At 25.2% G+C, this 18677-nt stretch overlaps 2 protein-coding genes across 3 annotated transcripts; one reads left to right on the forward strand and one right to left on the reverse strand.

Annotated features, from left to right (window-relative positions):
* Positions 1-5319: 5319 nt before the first annotated feature.
* LOC113556005 (exocyst complex component 3) lies at positions 5320-9255 on the reverse strand. 2 transcript variants are annotated; one of them, XM_026960693.2, is made up of 2 exons: positions 9070-9255; positions 5320-7778 (listed from the first exon to the last, which is right to left on the reverse strand). In XM_026960693.2, exon 2 carries the CDS (start codon positions 7756-7758, stop codon positions 5545-5547), a length of 2214 nt encoding a protein of 737 aa, XP_026816494.1. In that variant the 5' UTR covers positions 7759-7778; positions 9070-9255; the 3' UTR covers positions 5320-5544. The 2 variants fall into 2 exon arrangements, with proteins under 2 accessions (XP_026816494.1, XP_026816493.1); XM_026960692.2 differs by having other exon boundaries at positions 9035-9255.
* A 485-nt stretch (positions 9256-9740) lies between these two features.
* Positions 9741-17706, forward strand: LOC113556006 (NAD-dependent protein deacetylase Sirt6). The gene is made up of 8 exons (XM_026960694.2): positions 9741-9923; positions 10395-10485; positions 10549-10676; positions 12544-12662; positions 13771-13894; positions 15141-15314; positions 16751-16874; positions 16969-17706. Exons 2-8 carry the CDS (start codon positions 10420-10422, stop codon positions 17293-17295), a joined length of 1062 nt encoding a protein of 353 aa, XP_026816495.1. The 5' UTR covers positions 9741-9923; positions 10395-10419; the 3' UTR covers positions 17296-17706.
* The last annotated feature ends 971 nt before the right edge of the window (positions 17707-18677 follow it).

Below are 18677 nucleotides of genomic sequence, written 5' to 3' on the forward strand. Positions count from 1 at the left end.
ATTGGGTTTTTTAATCTTAGATATAAATTGAAAAAATTGTATAATTTTTCAACTTTAAAATTCCTTGCAAATTTTCGCGATTTTGATATATTTCGTAAACATTTGAACTTTAAATACTTATAAACAAAAATTGTGATAAACGATTTTTATTTTATTTATTTTTTGCTACAGTAAGTACAACTTATAATAAACCTTGTATTCAATTTTAAAAATTTTTTAGAAAGCCAAATTTCTTTAATCGGCATTTCAAGAAAAAAAATTTAGAAAAATCGGAAATTTCAATGGTCTATAAATAATTTAAAAAAATAATAAATATTTTTAAAATTTAATCGTAAATAGATAACGTTAATATAAACATTTTGTGAAAATGTCAAGTATTTAAAATAATTCGTTTTTGAGTTACAGCAAAATCAAAAAATTGATTTTGTCAAAAAATGGTTATGCATAAAAATTCCAGTTTTTCCGTTAATTTTTCAGAGTCTTTCCTGACGCTTTTGAAAATTTTTTTTCCTAACCCGAACAACTAGATTAATTTCCTTTTCAAAGAGGGGCTGAAGTCAAAAATCAAAACACTATTGTCTATTACTACTCCAAAACTGATGTCAGATACAAAACAAAAAAATACACACACATTATTGTAAAACCATTACATTCATCACTCCGTTCAGAATCTAAAAGCAGACAAGATAGAAAAATGCTTGACGAATCCAAATATGTTTTCAAAAAATGTGTTAAATTATTACTAATTACGATATAAATAATATAATAAAATATATTATTATTATTATAAAATTGACATAAGATAAGTCTATTTTATAGAAAACCCAATCAGAATCGAGTTTTCTGAATTTAATATCGTGTATTCCTAATTATAGAAATAATATTATTTAACCCGTCACCACCAAAAGAAAATTAAGAACTTACCTTTATAATTTATCCTTTGAGTCTGGTTTTTGACATCCTGCTGACATAAAATTATAGCTAGATATACCTAATTTACAAGACAAAGGAAAATATTTTCAGAGTATTAAAATTACATCCTTTTGAAATACTTAATTATTTATTTCGTATTAAGTGTTTGATCTTTTCGCCATTCTTGAGTTTAGAGTTCACACATGCTGTAGTTCGTTTTTTGTTTATACCTACACAGGCTACACACACACACATTGGTTGGTTAAATATGTAGGATTTAATATTTATAAAGGTAAATAATACATAAACAAAATTATTAAAGTATCAAACATTAAAAATAATGTACTATATTAATAAAATAATTTAACGTCTAGATGGCTCACACATTATAGAGATGTAAAATTAGCATAAACAATTTTATAATAACATAATATTACATAGAATATAATTTAATTCCCTGTAGGCACTAATCTTATCTTTATTCCAAGTGTTCAGTACCTACCACAAAAAACCTTTTGATGAAGTTTTCTCTTCGTTATAAGTATCATAAACAATAATATAATTCCCATCCTACTCATTATGATAATAGTATAATATTTATATAACTTTACGTAAATACAAATACGTTGCCAAAATTCTACTAAATTTATCACAAAATAATATGGTACAACAAATTTATAAAAATAGATATCAATTAGTAGTTAATTTTTAAAATTATTTTGTTGAGCAAATGGCTTTAAAATTTAAATTTAAAATCAAAATGCGTTAAATTATACACGTCATCTATGACATTTTTATACCTACTAGTATTGGAATGATTGATACATTTGTAGGCACAAAGGACAGATTATATTTATCAAACTCAATAACATTATATTTTTAAAAACATATTATAGATATCTCCATTTAAACATTTTTTTTTTTTTTTAGAAAATTAATTTAGTTAATAATTTGATTAACGGTTGAGATTCATTTAGCAAGTAAAATCGTCAAAATCAACTTAAACTCAAATAATAATATGTATATAAATCATATACCTACTTAAATATTGTATGAGTTTATGTCTAAAGATACTTAAGGTCAAATATTTAAGTATTATCGACTTTAACTCATCCACTAGATATCCTCCGAGGGTTTAATAATTAACATATGAACCTACATTATACCTACGCGAATACAGTAAGTATACCTACACATTTATATTTAGATACCTAGGTAATATATTGCTTATAATGTATAAGTAGCTAAATATACACATCTTGTTTTAAATTCTCAAAGGATATCAAGTGTGTGTGATGCAGTCTGCATTAACGTCATTAACAGTATTAATCCACGCACGACAGTACGACACATGTTATATAAAATATACCAATATACGTATTATATATGTATGATAATGAAATCATATAATATAGGTATATATAATAAGTATCTACCTATAATAGAACCGACATAAAAATATTTATGTTAAAACTATTAAAAGTAATGTATAACAAACATTATAAATTGTTGCTGTACGCAGTGGTGTATTTAGGATTTCTTTAAGAGAAAAGATACGACTAAAATTATCGTTGCCATATTATGTCTTAGCATTTTATTACCATTAAATTTTAGAGTGATAAATGGAAAACATAAGTCTATAACCATATAAAAATAGCTAAAAAAGAGGAATCAAGGGGGAAATATATCTAACTAATCTTCCACCGTGAATATGCCACTGACTGCACGACAGTACAATAGTATAATGTACCTACATGTACCATAGACATTATACTAAATAAAAGGTCTATAAAGTGTATCTACTACTTAGTACTTACCTGCTTAGTTATATTCTGTTTTGCAAATTTAAATAAATTGGAATTGGATGCAAACATAGATGTATTTATGGAGTACCTTATAATACCTGCCTGGCTACCTAATTATTTATATAAATTTATTATATCCACGATTGTTTTTATGTACGGTTATTAACGGTTCACTTATACCAGTTATAACTATCTACTGTAGATGAATTCTGTAAATCAATAAATTAGCTTAACAACGACTTTCGGTTCGTTAAGCTACCGAAGCTGAGTTATCAACAATTTGAAAAAAAAGAGATTCTGTAATTAGGTTTTCGATGAGCTATCGATATTTGTCGTTAATAAAATCGATAACAGACCTTAACAATAGTGCCACTTTGAAATCCCTCGTTAAAGTTTAACGAAATATATTCATTAATCATTATTCATTTTATTCTTATGTGTTTCCTTATCATAGACTTATAATATAAAATCTATGTTCCTCATTCCTCAAAAATTTGAAGCCAGGAATGTAGTAGAACGATTTTTTGGGATGTTATAAGAATACTAGGATGAGCGACTGCTCTTGCTCCGAAAATGGGAGAAAAGTGTTTTAAGTTTAACAGGTTTATTCATAATCCATAACAGAAGATTGATTATTCAAGTAAAAAATAAGTGTATTTATATCATAAATTGTAAAAGTTAATAAAAAATTTAACTAAAGAAAAACCTAAAAATATTACATAGGTCCTAGTAAATGTAGTTGGTGGGTGGGCGAGTCGTTTAGAAACTTGCTCCTTGAGTTATAAAGACTCAAGCTGCCACTATACCTATCTATGTTCATATTGACCATATTTCATAACTCATTTATAGCTACCACATTCTGACCGCCTTGTCTAAAGTTTAACAGTTAGGTATCTAACAAATTAAAAATGTATTAAAAATTAGTAATTCAACTTTTGAAATATCTGCATCAATTAGCATTGAAAATTAGAATTAATTATTAAAATACCTAACTAAAAACATATACTTTAATTTAAAGCACATGTGAAAAATTTAAAATACAGAGAAAAAATTATAATAATTATTGTAACTATTAAAACATAGTGACAAATTTTAAAATGTTACTTCAAAACTTTAAGTTGTAAAGTAGTTTTTGATGAGAACAAAAATGGTCAGACACCTATGGTAAGTTTACAGATAACAAATTAAAAGTTGAAGTAATTAATAAATCAAATTATCAATTACGATTATCTATAAAATATAAATTTAATTTATTAATTTATTAATAATAATAATTAAAAGATGTACCAACACTATTGTCATTATTTGTAGAACAAATAATATTTTAATTATTTTAAGTAGGTATGTGACTACGCTAAATTGTAAAAATATATTTAAGGAACCTTAGTTTACTAAAACCTCTATTATCAAGTTACAAAATATGAATTATTGCAAAGACTATAAGTATACATTAAGACACATATATGAAACAACAAGCAAGTATTATAGGTAACAACAAAAATAAGTTTTATTTTTAAATTAATTGATAAATTGGCTTATAACACATCTAATATGTATAGGAAAAACAAAAAGTTAAATTATTGTTCAATTTAATTTTGCATTGTTTGTCCATCAAAACTCATTATCTTTATAATATTTCCTTCTTATTCAACCACTCCAAAACACTAAATATTTTCATTCTATATCCTAATGTATAGTACCTACCTTTCATTCTGAGTAAAACAAACTACTTCTCCGCTGTGTACTACAAATACAATCAGGCCATTCCTTTTTCTTTTCCCTACATGTATTACTTTTACTAACAAACTATTCTATCTACTTCAATAAAATTTATGATCACCAATATCACTAATAATTTTATTTTATTGTTATTTTAACCTGTACATTTTTTTAAAAGATATGTAACTAGATAATTCATTAAATAAAATGTATGATAATTACTTATAAGAAAAAAATAAACAGTTTGATATACAATTTATAGTTTATAATTTTAAATATTTATCTATACTAAACATATTAAAAATAAATAAAACTATAAAAATAAAAATTGACAATTTGTTCTATGATTTTATGATACTGGGAGCAGGAGCAAACTGTAGCACACATAACAATATATTAAGTCATTAGTAACTTGAGAATATTTGGATAATATTATTATACTTAAAATAAACATTTAAAAAAAAACCAAAGGTACAAAATGCTTACACGCTTGTATAATAAGAACTAAATATGAATGTATTTAGACAACTTAATATTATCATCTATATACCAGCGGTCTTCAACCTTATTAGTTTTGCAACGCACTGTATTTGTAATCTATGTTGTGTGACTATTACCTAATTGTTTCATAAAAAAAAAAAATCTGATTAATATTTAATAAATACTAATTTTTTATTTGTGTATAACTATTATTATGTTTATTTTTTTATACTTTATACAACAGATGAAACATATTTATACCATTTTTTTTTTATAGTTAATCAAAATAAACCTTGGCCTGATTTTGAAGCTTATGAAACCCACTGGTTGAACACCACTAGGTATTAATTAGTAAACACTTATAACTTTTTAAATAACCAGAGTTGAAGAAATAATAAATAAATTCTAAAATATTTTTATATTGAAAAAGTAAACTTTAAATACAAAAACATATGAATAAATATTATTTTAAATAATTTAATGTGGTATTGCTGTATTCTTCATCACATAATAACAGGATATTGATTGCAAATAGAATACATATGCACAATATATTTTAATAGTATTATTTATATAATTTTTTAATTATAATTATTTAAGCTATACAAATTCAGTGATTATTATTATACTATAAGTGAATTTGCTGAAATATACTTTTGGTTAATGTGGTTCCTGCAAGTTCCTTATTGCCTTGAATTGCATACTGTACTTTTTCACGTATTTCTGATCTACTTAAATCACCTCTTAAACCTAATAATCTAGTCATTTGGTCTTCGGTAATATCCGGGTACATCTTTACAAGTGTGTGCAAATCCAATGATAATATTTCAGAATCTTCACTTTTTAATACTTCAGATAACTTGACAACAGCATCAAACGGAGAATCTTTATCACGTGTTACTAAAGGCGCTACACGCATAAAAAAAGATTTCAATTGGTCCACTTCATTTGTCATTTTATCTGCTGCTGATCGACGCTCTTCATAGGTCTTGAAATTTAATTTTTTCTGCAGAATAGCCATTATGTATCGTCGCACTATTATATCTTCAGCTTCCAATATTATATACTCTAAATTTTTGGGTTTTAAATGAGTATAATCTTGAAAATAATCTTCTAATGTCACACAAATTGTTTCAATAGATATAAAGCTAGTAAGCCATTTCGTAGTTATTAAGTCTTGAAAATGAGAATCGAGATCAAGGAAAGCTTCTTCTAAAAGAAATTGTGCTGCTTCATCCCTAAGGTTTTGGAAGGTCTTTATTAATTTTTCATAAGCAGTACTCGACTGATCCTTAAAATCACTGCTCCAATAATGCTGCTTCATTTCTAATGCTAATTCAATAAATTGTAAACAATTATTCAGCACAGTAATTATGCAGTGTGTAAAAAATGGTACTTTACTTCTATCCTCAAAGTGCTTTTTCTTGAACTCTATAACAGCCTCTTTGTAAGACAAACCATATAGACTGACACTATCTACACTCAATAATAACGCTTTGTGTGTTAAGTGCTGGCTTATAGTTTTTGTGACTTGTAAATTTTGATCGATCATCTGAAATATAATAACTGGAGCAGCTGTATGAAAACATCCGTCTGGACCAACCTCGGGTGAAGCTCCTGCATACCAATCATTTTTTTCAGTATCTAATGTTTTTAACATCCATTCTTTGTAATTAGCTTTAATGTATTCTAAATATTTTGATTGTAAATCAAAAACAATTGATGATTTTAATAATGGACCAACTTTACCAATGTCTATATTCAATTCAGGATGTAACATTAGCTCTTTACCGGGATATGTGTTAGTTACCCATGAAATAATTGTAACATATTCATTGCCTTCTAATCCATCTGATATTATGTCATTTAAATTTGCTGAAAGACTAGAATGATACATATAAACAAATTTTTCAAAAATATCATATTGTGGTGGAAAACATGGCACACAAAGAGTTTTAACCACTCGCAAATCCTCAAGAATTAATTGCCGACAAAGTTCCAAATATGTTACAAGCCACATTTTGTTGTCAGATCGTTCATTTACTTGAGTACCTTCTATTCTCTGATCAACTGACTTTTGAAGCACATCAAACGCCATTTCTTTCCACTTTTTTGGACGACTAGGAGGCATAAATCCAGATTGTTTATTACGCTGTAATGCAAATGTATCAGCACGCTCTTCTCGTTCTATAATCCTCAGAACAGTAACAATCACCATAGGTTCTTTTCTAACAGTATTTAGTGTTCTGCTTAATACTAATTTTATTTGTTTTTTCAACATATCAGACATAACTTCAACATCTTCAAAATATGCTTTTAGTAGTATTTTATCACTGGGTGCTTGATTGGGCAATTTATGCACTTCAAATAAAAGATCATCTCTAGAGTTCTCAAGATCTATTAAACATTGATGAGCATGTAAAAACTTTCCATCATTTATCCACTGTTTGGTTTTTTCAATGCTCTCAGGTACGGTGAATAGGTGCTTCATATTTTCATTAGCTGTCAAGTACTGAGAATGTTGCATTTGCTTGGTGCGCACATCTTGCAACTTGTACCCAAGGGATGGTAAATTTATAAATGAACGTTTTGTTTGACTGAGGTATATTTTTACTTTACTTATATCATCCAACGCATCTTTCAGTTGTTCCATTCCAATTGTAACCCCATCTAATTGACTTTGCATAGCTGTTTTCAACATTGCCTCAGTAGAAGTTTTTTTACGTGATATTCGATTTTTCAATTGTTCAACTTTCTCCAATTGTCCTGGTTTTTTTAGCATATTTGTAAAGTATTTTGTTGCTGCCAACTTAGCATCGTTACCCAACTGATCAATGTCCATATTTACGATTCAATACAAGTCTATATAATAAAAATACAATTTTTAGTTTAAATTTATTTTATACTCAAATACATACAACATAAAGAGTTACACAAATTACAATAAAATATTTAATATTGGTAAAAATTAGGATAACTTAATGTGCAAACAGAAGTATGATAATGAATAGAAAAGTAAATGGAATGGTTTTATACTGAAAAAAGTAGACATGTGTGAATACTGTGAATTAATTTTAAATATACATAGGTAATAGTTTATAATATATTGGTGTTACAAAATACAGAGTGTATCAAAAGTCTTCATCCGATTACAAATTTATATAGCTCGGCAAACATTAGCCACTAGTAAACGACCCATATACTAATAAAAAAATTAGATAACCAAGTTTATTTTAAGTTATTTTTCGATTAGTAAATGGGTAATTTACCTACGGCTAACGATTACCAAGCTATATAAATTTATAATCGGATGAAGACTTTTGAAACACCATGTAAGATTCACATACAACCTGCTATCTACTGCACGTTTGTTTATTTAGTATGTTATCTATGCTATCTACATAAATATAAGTTATTTATCAATATCTATACATCAAATCAAATTGTATTATGCATGCACAATATACTTTTATTATTTCGCAACTAAGATTAGGTTTCTTACAACAAAAATAAAATAAGTTTGTAAGTCTATGTTTGTGAATTATGCAGGTTAAACATTATTTAACTAAGGTTATTTGTTTAAAAATATTTCATCTATGAGCTTTTTTTTTATCAATTTATTTGTCATAAATTTGAAAAAAAATTCTTAAAAATAGTAAAAAGTGAGATTCAAAAAGAAAATTATATACTAACAAGTAATAAAAAAAGAGTACCAAATGCTTTACTTGATACACACCACAAAAATAAAAGCAATTAAACCAACATAAAACTAGGTATAGTAAATAAAATATTTACAATAGATAGCATATTGTACAAGTATATGTACTATATCAGACAGAACTATAAAGTTACAATCAAAATTATTTAACTAACAAAAAAAAGTGTATAATATGATTGAAAGTAATCAAATATAATGATTTGTTGATTGTTTATGAAATTATAAATTCTAATTGAATAGGGTAATAAATTAAAATGTTAAAATAGCTATTTATGTGGTATCATATATTAATGTAATTTACAAAAACTTCATAATTAAATCTATCCAGTTCGTATATCAGAATCATATTATTAAAAAATAAAATTAATAAGTACATAGTTAAAAAAAAATAAGTCCATACCTTTTGATAATCTAAACTAATGTATATAGACTTACAGACTTGCAATACAAGCTTGATTGAAAATATTCAAAATAAATTGTAATCGGTATTTCACATATTTTAAACAAATTTAAATATTGTTAACTGTAATCAATTACAATTCACATGTATAAAAACGAAAGGATTAATTTCATATTAATTTACAAGACATTGGACATTTCTTTTTAGGTAATTTATATGATTTATGAGTATTTCACTAGTGATTATAGTGATACCATTAATCATTGTCCATTGATACGATAGCCTGTGGAGGTCATATATATATCATAGAATAAAAATTTTTCTGTATATCTGTGGTTGGAGGTAAGACATTAAGACAGCATAACGTCATATTGACCGTTGTACGAATTGTCACCGAAAAATGTCATCATAAAAGATCGATATTCCCGGTTTAACACGGAAATTCTACGAATTACTACTCATACGTATACTCGTCTGCATAATAATATGTAGGATTTGCAGGAATAGAAATTCAATACACTCGCCTTTATGCGAGAAATCTCATGAATAATATCACTTAATTATGATTAAAAAAATGTAAATGTACTTAATTAAATAATTAAATAATTTATTATTGTGTGTAGCACTGTGTAGGGCGTGTAGGGCCGTGTGCTTGTGTATAATCTTATCTCATCAAAAAATAATTGATTGACGAAGATAACACCTGATAATACATAAAGATTGTGTTTTGGTAAACAGTGGAATAGGTACCTATTAAACAAATTAAGTAATATAATACTTCGTCTAAAAATTTATGTCGGTGTCAAAGTTGACAGTTTAAGTGACAACAATTGAGAAAAGTTCACACTCACACCATCACGAAACACTGTTCACAAAATAAACTATTACGGTAAATTGACTTGGTACTTATCTGTATAACATGACGTGTGTTTTAAGCTATTTATTAATAAGTACGTTCATAATTTGACAATTGATAAACCATTATAACCCTAATGGGCTGTACTTAAGAACGAATTACAGATGGACTTTGTGAATTTTGGTGGGGACGTTATTTTGAGGTATAATGAAGTTTGGGATTTTGAAAGTTTTAATGACATTTTGTTTCTTATATATTTTTATATTGCAATCGTTAACCTAAAAATTCAACCAATTTTTAAAAAATGAATTCACTGTGCTTAATAAAGCACAAAATGTATTTTATTTACTATTGTTACAAATATTTCAGGAAAGTTAAAGATCCTACATAATATGATTTAACTACACTTATTTTAGATTTTTGCTCATTGATATTTCAAATTTAATATGTTTAAAAAAATATACCACATTTTCTGTATCAGTACCATTTTTTTTTATGTTATAGAATAGTACATATTCATTAAAACAAAATGTCTTGCAACTATGCTGATGGTTTATCTCCATATGAATATAAAGGAGAAGTTGGTATGAATGAAGTAAGTAAAATACTTATAGATATAGTTAAGCTATCCAATGTTATACATTTTAATTTATTTTAGGTTTTTGATACTCCTGAAGTCTTAAAACAAAAAATTTCACTTCTTGCCAAGTGGATCAAAGATTCTAAATATACAGTTTTTCATACAGGTGCTGGTATAAGTACATCAGCGGGTATACCAGATTTTAGGTAAATATGTATAGAGTAAAAAGAATTGTTATATATATATAAATATTTCTAATTTAAAAAATAAAAAAAATTAGTAAATCTAATTTAATATTTTCTAATTTTATATTTTACATTTTAAGATTGTTTTTGATTATTTTTAAGGTATTGTTCGTTTTTCTATTGCTATTTTATCTACCATAAAATGTCATTTACCAATTATGGTGTATTCTACTTAATTAATTACAATTTATTAAACTAAAACTTTTATCATTGAACACTCATTATTTCAGTGTTGACTTTTTTCAAATTTTTAGTTTCATTCTTTTCTAAAACTATATAACATTTTTATTTTTTTCACCCTTATACTTAATTGTGAAATCACTATCAACTTTTAATTTTCAAATGTAACCTATATTTAAAATATCATAGTAGGGATATTTTGTTTATGAATTTTAATATTTAAATTATAATTATTCATTTAATCGTTAGTGAATCATAGCTCCTCAAAGTTGGGTGCTTTTAGGTTTTTAAGTGTTCATCCTACATGTCATTACGGTTATTAGGCATTATTAAGAACATTGGTTATTATCCAAATTAGATAATATGACAATACGTGGTTGGACGTTGCAATTACAGGTACAAAATTCATCACTCCGTCAACAGTTAAAAACGAGCTTATTACGTCATATGAAAATATGTATCTCTTATTATTATTTATTACCCATGTGATTATAAATACCAAAAACTGTCTAATTTTGAAATGCTATATCTTGCTTAAAAATTAACGAAAAATAATAATTTGAACGTTAAATTCATATTAAAAAATAGCCCTACTATTTTATGATATTTTAAACATAGGTTACCATTTAAATTTCAAAAGAGTGAAAAAAAATAAAAACTTCATAAAATTTGAAAAAAGCATGATGCAAAAGATTTTGAAAAAAAATCAATACTTGACGAAATAATGAGTGTTTAATGATAAAATAATCACTCTGTATTGCTGAGAATCATCATTGTCAAGTATATTGTAAAGTAGTTTAATATTATTAGATGTTAGATGTTGTTCTTACATCATCTCAGAAAACTTCCAATAAATTGTTGTGTAGAGTATTAATGCACAACTACTATCTCTCTTTTAATTAGAGGTCAAACAACTTTATTAATTCTATATTTAGTTATAACATGTCTCTCATATAGAATTGATCATTTTTGTTTGTGCACCTGATGTAGGATCAACAAAAAATCTTTAAATTTTTCACTGTTTTGTGATGATAACATTGATAACCTACATTTTTTTAAGGTACTATATTCTCGCCATTAATATATTTTCTATATTATTACTTATACATAAATAGCATAATAATATAGCTGGTATGTCATATTTTCCTGTAACAATTTACCTCTAGATAGTATAAATATTTTCTGCTATTTTTATGAATAAAATAATGCAGTTTTAAGTTAAGAATAAAGTATGATAATTTAAAAGCAAATTGAATATTGAACTAAGAAATAAATAAATTCTTTTTTTCATTATTCAAAATTTATCTTTTAAAACACAATTACTCTTTTATTTGTTTATCATTAAATATTATCGTTCTATTCACTTTCATGCTACTGACTTTAGCTTTGTTTCTTCTTTCCTCAATAGCTCATTCAATCTTTCAGTTTTCTCAAGCATCCAATTTCTTCGCATTTTAAATTGTATAGCAGCAATTATCTATTAAAATTAATATTATGCAATTCAAGTATTACCTCTCAATTTGCAATTGTTCTGCTTAATTCTATGACCTTGTATCTTTTCTGGATCATAGTTTATAATCAATATGTCACTATACTTACTACTAAATATTGTATTGTTAAATATATAAATATTTTTTATTCATTATAGAGGACCAAAAGGAGTATGGACTTTAGAAAAAGAAGGAAAGAAACCAGAAATAAGCTTAGATTTCAATGATGCTAAACCAACAGTTACACATATGGCAATCAAAAGCTTGGTTAAAAAAGGTATGATTCTTGAATTATTATTTAGATAGCTTATTTTTAAATAATCATGAAATTTATATTGTATAATATATATAAAATGTATATTATGTATATTGTATATAATACATAGGTGTTTAGTCTTAGATATTATGGTGCTTATTGATTGTAAGATTCATTTCATTTACTCGTATTTTGTAGCTGAGAGCATACAATAATAGCAATAATTTCCAGACCTATATTTTTTATACAATTAGAGAACTCTGAGATATGGATAGTGGTATTATTATTTGTTAGGTTGGATTAGATCAACCAGAAGTTATCAATATTCTTGTGAAAACTGGTGAGATATGTTGTAAAATTGTAATATAGTTTGAAAAGTAAATATAATATGATAAATACTAATAATACCTAGTTTTTACTAAAGATAGATAGCTGGTAATTAAAACTATGTTTAGAACAGAATAATGCCATGTACTATTAACACAATGAGTTAATAGTAATTTTTGCCTTAATATAGTTTTCAACTTTTTCTTGCAACAAAAAAAAAATTAAAAACTTGCATATTAAAGCTTATTTTGATATTTATTGATTATTTTTCTCATTTTTAAAAGAATGATTATAGGTTTTTTTAGAGAATATAAAAGTGTCAGTTATATTTCAACTTTCGTTTAATCTAGTAATCTAGATTCCAATAAAAATGAATAACAAACACAATACATAATATCATAGTTAAATATATTAATAAATAATAATACATTTTTATTAGTAAAATATAGTCTATGATGTATTAATTATAGTTATTAGTTGGTATACATTTGGTTATAACTGATACACAAAGACACATTTTGTTCATGAATAATTTTAAATTAAATGAATTACATAATTATGAACTATTAGTAATCCAAACTAAAATTTTAAAAAACTTTAAGTAATTTAATATATTTTACCATTACACCTTTAAAACAAATGCTGTTTCATTCTACATAAAGAATAGTAAAAATAAATTACGTAATACTATTAATATTTATTTTGTCGAATAAACAGTATATATTTAGTAAGAGTATTTGACACTAGCTAGTAAATGCAGATGACAACTAATTGTTAACAATAAATTTATATATTGTATTAGGTTATGCAAAATATGTTGTCAGTCAGAACATAGATGGTTTGCATTTGAAATCAGGTTTACTTCGTGAATATGTTTCTGAAGTTCATGGAAATATGTTTACTATGAAATGTAATAAATGCAAAAGGTAAATTAAAATATTCACATTTATTTAAGGTATTTATTATTAATAGCCTGTATAATTTTTTAAATAATTAACAATAAATGAATTATCAATATGCATATACAGGGTGATTCTTTTATCAAAAAACACTCATTATTTAAAAAAGTATTAATGTTTTTGAAAATATTTTTTACATAGTTTCAAATTGTTAAAAAACAACGTTTTTATTAAAAAGTTATATTTTTAAATATTTTTTATCTTTATAATTTTTTAAGTTTTTTACTTTTTTGAATGACAACTGATTATGGCATTTTTATCTTCACTATAATATTAAGTTAATATACACTTTGAGGCTAATATAATGAGAAGACTCAATGATGATTCTTACTTGTAAAAAAGCTTTAAATTAAAAGAAAAACTAATATTTAAATAAAAGTGAAAAGAGGTATAATTATATTGTGGTTAACAATGGTTATCAATTGTGTTGACATACAGATTTGTATACAATGCCATGTTCATAAATTGAATATCAATGATGCAAGTATAATATAGTATTGTTTTACAATCGTTTAAACTGTTTTTAAGAGGACACCATACCCACATATATGTCTTTGTTTTACAAACGTATTACATGGCAAATTTTTCTTCAGTAAAATCAATTTCGTGTATTTAGCTTAAATATTAGAGTAAAATAACCTATTATCAAACCTAAGTAAGAACACAATCTGTGTTCTCTCATTGGATTTTTACAGTATTTTAATTTTTAAGTGAGTTGTGAGTATGTAAAATATTAATATTTAAAAATGCTTATAATTTGCTTAACAATTAAAATACCATAAATATCAGATGAGAGAACACAGAAAATGTTCTCACCTTTAAGTTTGATAATAAGTTATTTCACTAATATTTTAGCTAAATACACAAGACTGATTTAACTGAACAAAAATTTGCCATGTAAATACATTTGTAAGATGGAGACAACACATGGAGGTGTGGCAGGTGTGTCCCTTTTTTGTTTGCTCTTTGCATTGGTAAATGTTGAGTTGGAAAAATCCAGATATTTTCATGACCAGTTATACTCCATTTTTAAGCCCTGATTTAAAGTAAACTACTAATTAACGTTTGAAATCATTTTGTTTCAAACAGTATTACACATCACTTATTTTTCTAATATAATAAGGTTTGAAAATATTTTTTTTGAAACTGTTTGTTATTTAATTAGCTATATTACTAGAGATGATTTAGTTATATTATATTGTTTAAATACTAGGAGCTATGTCAGTAAGACTGCTGTAAAAACAGTTGGACAACGATGCTTAAACATAAAATGTCTAGGGAAAAATAAGAATGGCCATCAATGTCGAGGTATTTTATATGATACAATATTAGACTGGGAACATCAATTACCAATCGAAGAGTTAGAGTTATCGGAGTTACATTCCAAGTAATTGTATAATGTTTGCTTTATATTTTACGATTAATTATATATAAACGTTAAAATAAACGTTTTGCATATTAATGACCATTTATTGGTTGACATTATTATATTTGTGTGACAGTTGTATATATAAATAACTACCTTTAGAGATTGGCAAATTCTGTTTAGGACTAAAATACAGAATCTAGTCATTTAAGCTCAGTTGATAATTAACTAGTATATGTAGCTTATATGTACTTAAGTCTAATACAAGCACAATTAATCTATAAAAGGTACTTTTAAAGGTAATCTAAGAGGGTTTTATACTTGCTTGTGTTGTCTTTGTCTTACAGACATACACTATATAGCGTAACAAATTTTTGTTTAATACAGTAGAAACTCAATTAACTGTCACTGTTGGGACCAGAAAAATCACAGTTAATCAAATAGAGTCTATTTGGTTAACAGAAATACAATAATACAAAACATAGTTTTTCAACAAACTTATATATTTTACAATGTCATTTACAAACAAAAATAATAAAATAATAATAAATACTAATAATATATTATATGTAATATGCAAAATGCAATAACGAAAATAATACCATACTAAATAATCCGTCTTCTTCTGTTTATTTTGATGCACGAGCTTTTTGAACAGCTGTGTTTCGTATTTCATGAAATAGTTAGACCTTGCATTGCATTTGCCTCCTCTTGTATCTTAAACCAATCAATGCATTTTGATGATATTGCTTCTGTATAGCTAGTTGGTGGTTTTAAGTCAAGTACTGAATCTTCGATGTCGTCATCAACTTTTTCGTCAACGGCAGTGACATTAAAAATAATTTGATCATCATTCAATATTTCAATGATCGCATCATTAACTTTTTTTTATGGTGACCGATGACAGATAACAGAGAGTGACGGTTAAACAAGTTTTTACTGTACAACCGATTTTGTGTTTTTAATTAGCTTTAATACTAGTGTATTAACCTATAACCAAACTTGAATAATAACTGTTATTTCTCATTAGTTTTTTATGATATTTAAATTTTTAAGTGAGTTATGAACATTTTCATATTTTGAAATTTTATATACTTATACTTGTTTTAAAACTGATGAAAATTATAGTTTCTTATTTTTAAGGTTGATTATAGGTCAATTACATTTAAAGTTAATAACACAAAATTGGTTCTACAGAACTCAAATTTTCCATGTACGTTGGTAAAATGGAGACAGCACAGCAGGTTAAGCATTCTGTTAAATGCAATTGAAATAATTCTCTTGTTATTTTATTGAATTAAATTTTTTTATGAAAATATGTAACCCAGTGTTATGTGTAATAATATAATCATAATTAATATTTTATAGCTTTGCAAAAAATATATATTTGTAATTAAACATGCTAACTATCTTATCATGATTTTGTTAATTTAACTTAAGGATTTATGTTTATTCAGAATGGCTGATTTATGCATTTGTCTTGGAACTTCATTGCAAATTCAACCAATCAATCTGGTTCCATTTAATGCGAAAAAAAACAAAGGAAGAGTTGTTATTTGTAATTTACAAAAAACAAACTGTGTAAGTATCTTATACTTGTTATTTTAAATTTTGTATTATATATCACTGTTTTTTTTTTTTTATGTTTTTTCTAATTGTATTAAATATTTAACAGGATCGTAAAGCAGATTTAGTAATTCATACATATGTAGACAATTTGATGACGTCTTTAATGGATATCCTTGGAGTAGATATTGACAAATACGATGAGATTAAAGATCCAACAAATATAAATCATGAAATCACTGATTGGTCAATTTATGAAATTGATTTGAAGAAAGTACGAGAAATTAAAAGAAACACAACAAAATCAAAAAAAAGGAAAAAGTCTGTAGCCAAATTGCCTGATCCAGAATCAGAAACTGAATCACCTCATAATAATCAAATCCTTAAACCATCAAAAATTTCTAAACTCAATAATATTGATAATATTATAAAATAATAACAAAATAATTAGGTTTTTGAATTACATTTTTAGTATGTTTTCAATATAAATCTTCTAATTTGGTGTTTCTTAACACTCCAAAAATAATTCACATTGAAAATCCTTTACTTATAAATATTATAGTATATCATACAGTGGTTGGAAGTAACATACTGTTTATTAGCCATGCTACAATAGTGCATTTATTTATTTATTTTGTTTTTGTAACAACATTTAGAAAACTAAACAATACTATAATTTTCCATTGTAAATAATATACATGTTATCACTTTAAAGTTCAAACACTACTTTTTACCAGCATTTTCAGTTTTTAACTAATTTATCCTAAACTAGATAAAAAAAAATATGAATACTAAATTTAAACAAACACATCTTAAAAAATAAATAAAATAAATAAACGCCACAATTTAAAGAAAAATTTTTTTTTAGTTTTATAAAATTTAAAAAAAAAATTCATCCTAGCCTAATAAAAACAAATTGTATAATATCTAATAAAAATATAAGTAGAGATGGGAGAAGAATGAATTTATAATCTGAATATTCAGATAAGCTTATACAGTAAATGAGTTTAAAATTCTAAAACTTGCCGTAAATATTAGTTGTGCTCAAATATTATCATTAGTTTATCACCATTAAATTTACCAATGTGTATTATATTTTGAGTGCTCTAGGATAATGCATTTCAAGTACCTAATTTGTTTCATAAACTTTTATTTTGCATTTTTGACGTTTTTCCATTTTTAGAAAACTTATAGCATTTTATTAATTTATTGTGTATACTTATATTTATAATATATTGTACAAAGTTTTTGTTGTAAATTGTGAAATTCAAAATATTATCTATGTCAAAAAATAATGTTTTGTAATATTTTTTTTAATACATAGTTTTTAGGTGTTTTTTTTTTATTTATACCAAATGTCAATTTTTGTTAATATATACAGTGGTTTTAAACCTGTGTGTCGCAGCTCCCTGGGGTGTCGTCAGTTATTAGAGAACCGCGCTCGCAGTAGAAACTAAAAATTTAAAAAATAAAAACTTGATAGAATCTGTAAAATTGTTATTCATAGAACAATTATCACAATTTATTGTTCAATTCCAAAATTATTTTTTTAAAGCTGATCTTGAAATGAGAAAATAAGAATCACGCTTTAAAAATGTACACCATTATTTGATAATATTATGCAATAAAAACAAACACAGCCGTCCCACTAAATATTAAAATTATTATTATTGTTTAAAAATATTTCCTATTATTAATAATTATATGTTTATTTCATCATTAAATAAAGTTAGATTAAATAATGTAAATTTGATTATTTTAAATGTTCATATGGGCACCGTGTATTTTATTTCAAAATTAAAAGGCGCCATGGATCCA

This window comes from Rhopalosiphum maidis, chromosome 3 (assembly GCF_003676215.2).
Source record: "Rhopalosiphum maidis isolate BTI-1 chromosome 3, ASM367621v3, whole genome shotgun sequence".
Lineage (NCBI taxonomy): Eukaryota > Metazoa > Arthropoda > Insecta > Hemiptera > Aphididae > Rhopalosiphum > Rhopalosiphum maidis.

Excerpts from the sequence above, each read along its gene's own strand:
- LOC113556005 (XM_026960693.2), bottom strand. The coding sequence starts at position 7,758 with ATGGACATTGATCAGTTGGGTAACGATGCTAAGTTGGCAGCAACAAAA.
- LOC113556006 (XM_026960694.2), top strand. The coding sequence starts at position 10,420 with ATGTCTTGCAACTATGCTGATGGTTTATCTCCATATGAATATAAAGGA. Across the intron at positions 10,677-12,543 it reads GCGGGTATACCAGATTTTAG|AGGACCAAAAGGAGTATGGA; the intron begins GTAAATATGTAT and ends TATTCATTATAG. Across the intron at positions 12,663-13,770 it reads CAAAAGCTTGGTTAAAAAAG|GTTATGCAAAATATGTTGTC; the intron begins GTATGATTCTTG and ends ATATTGTATTAG.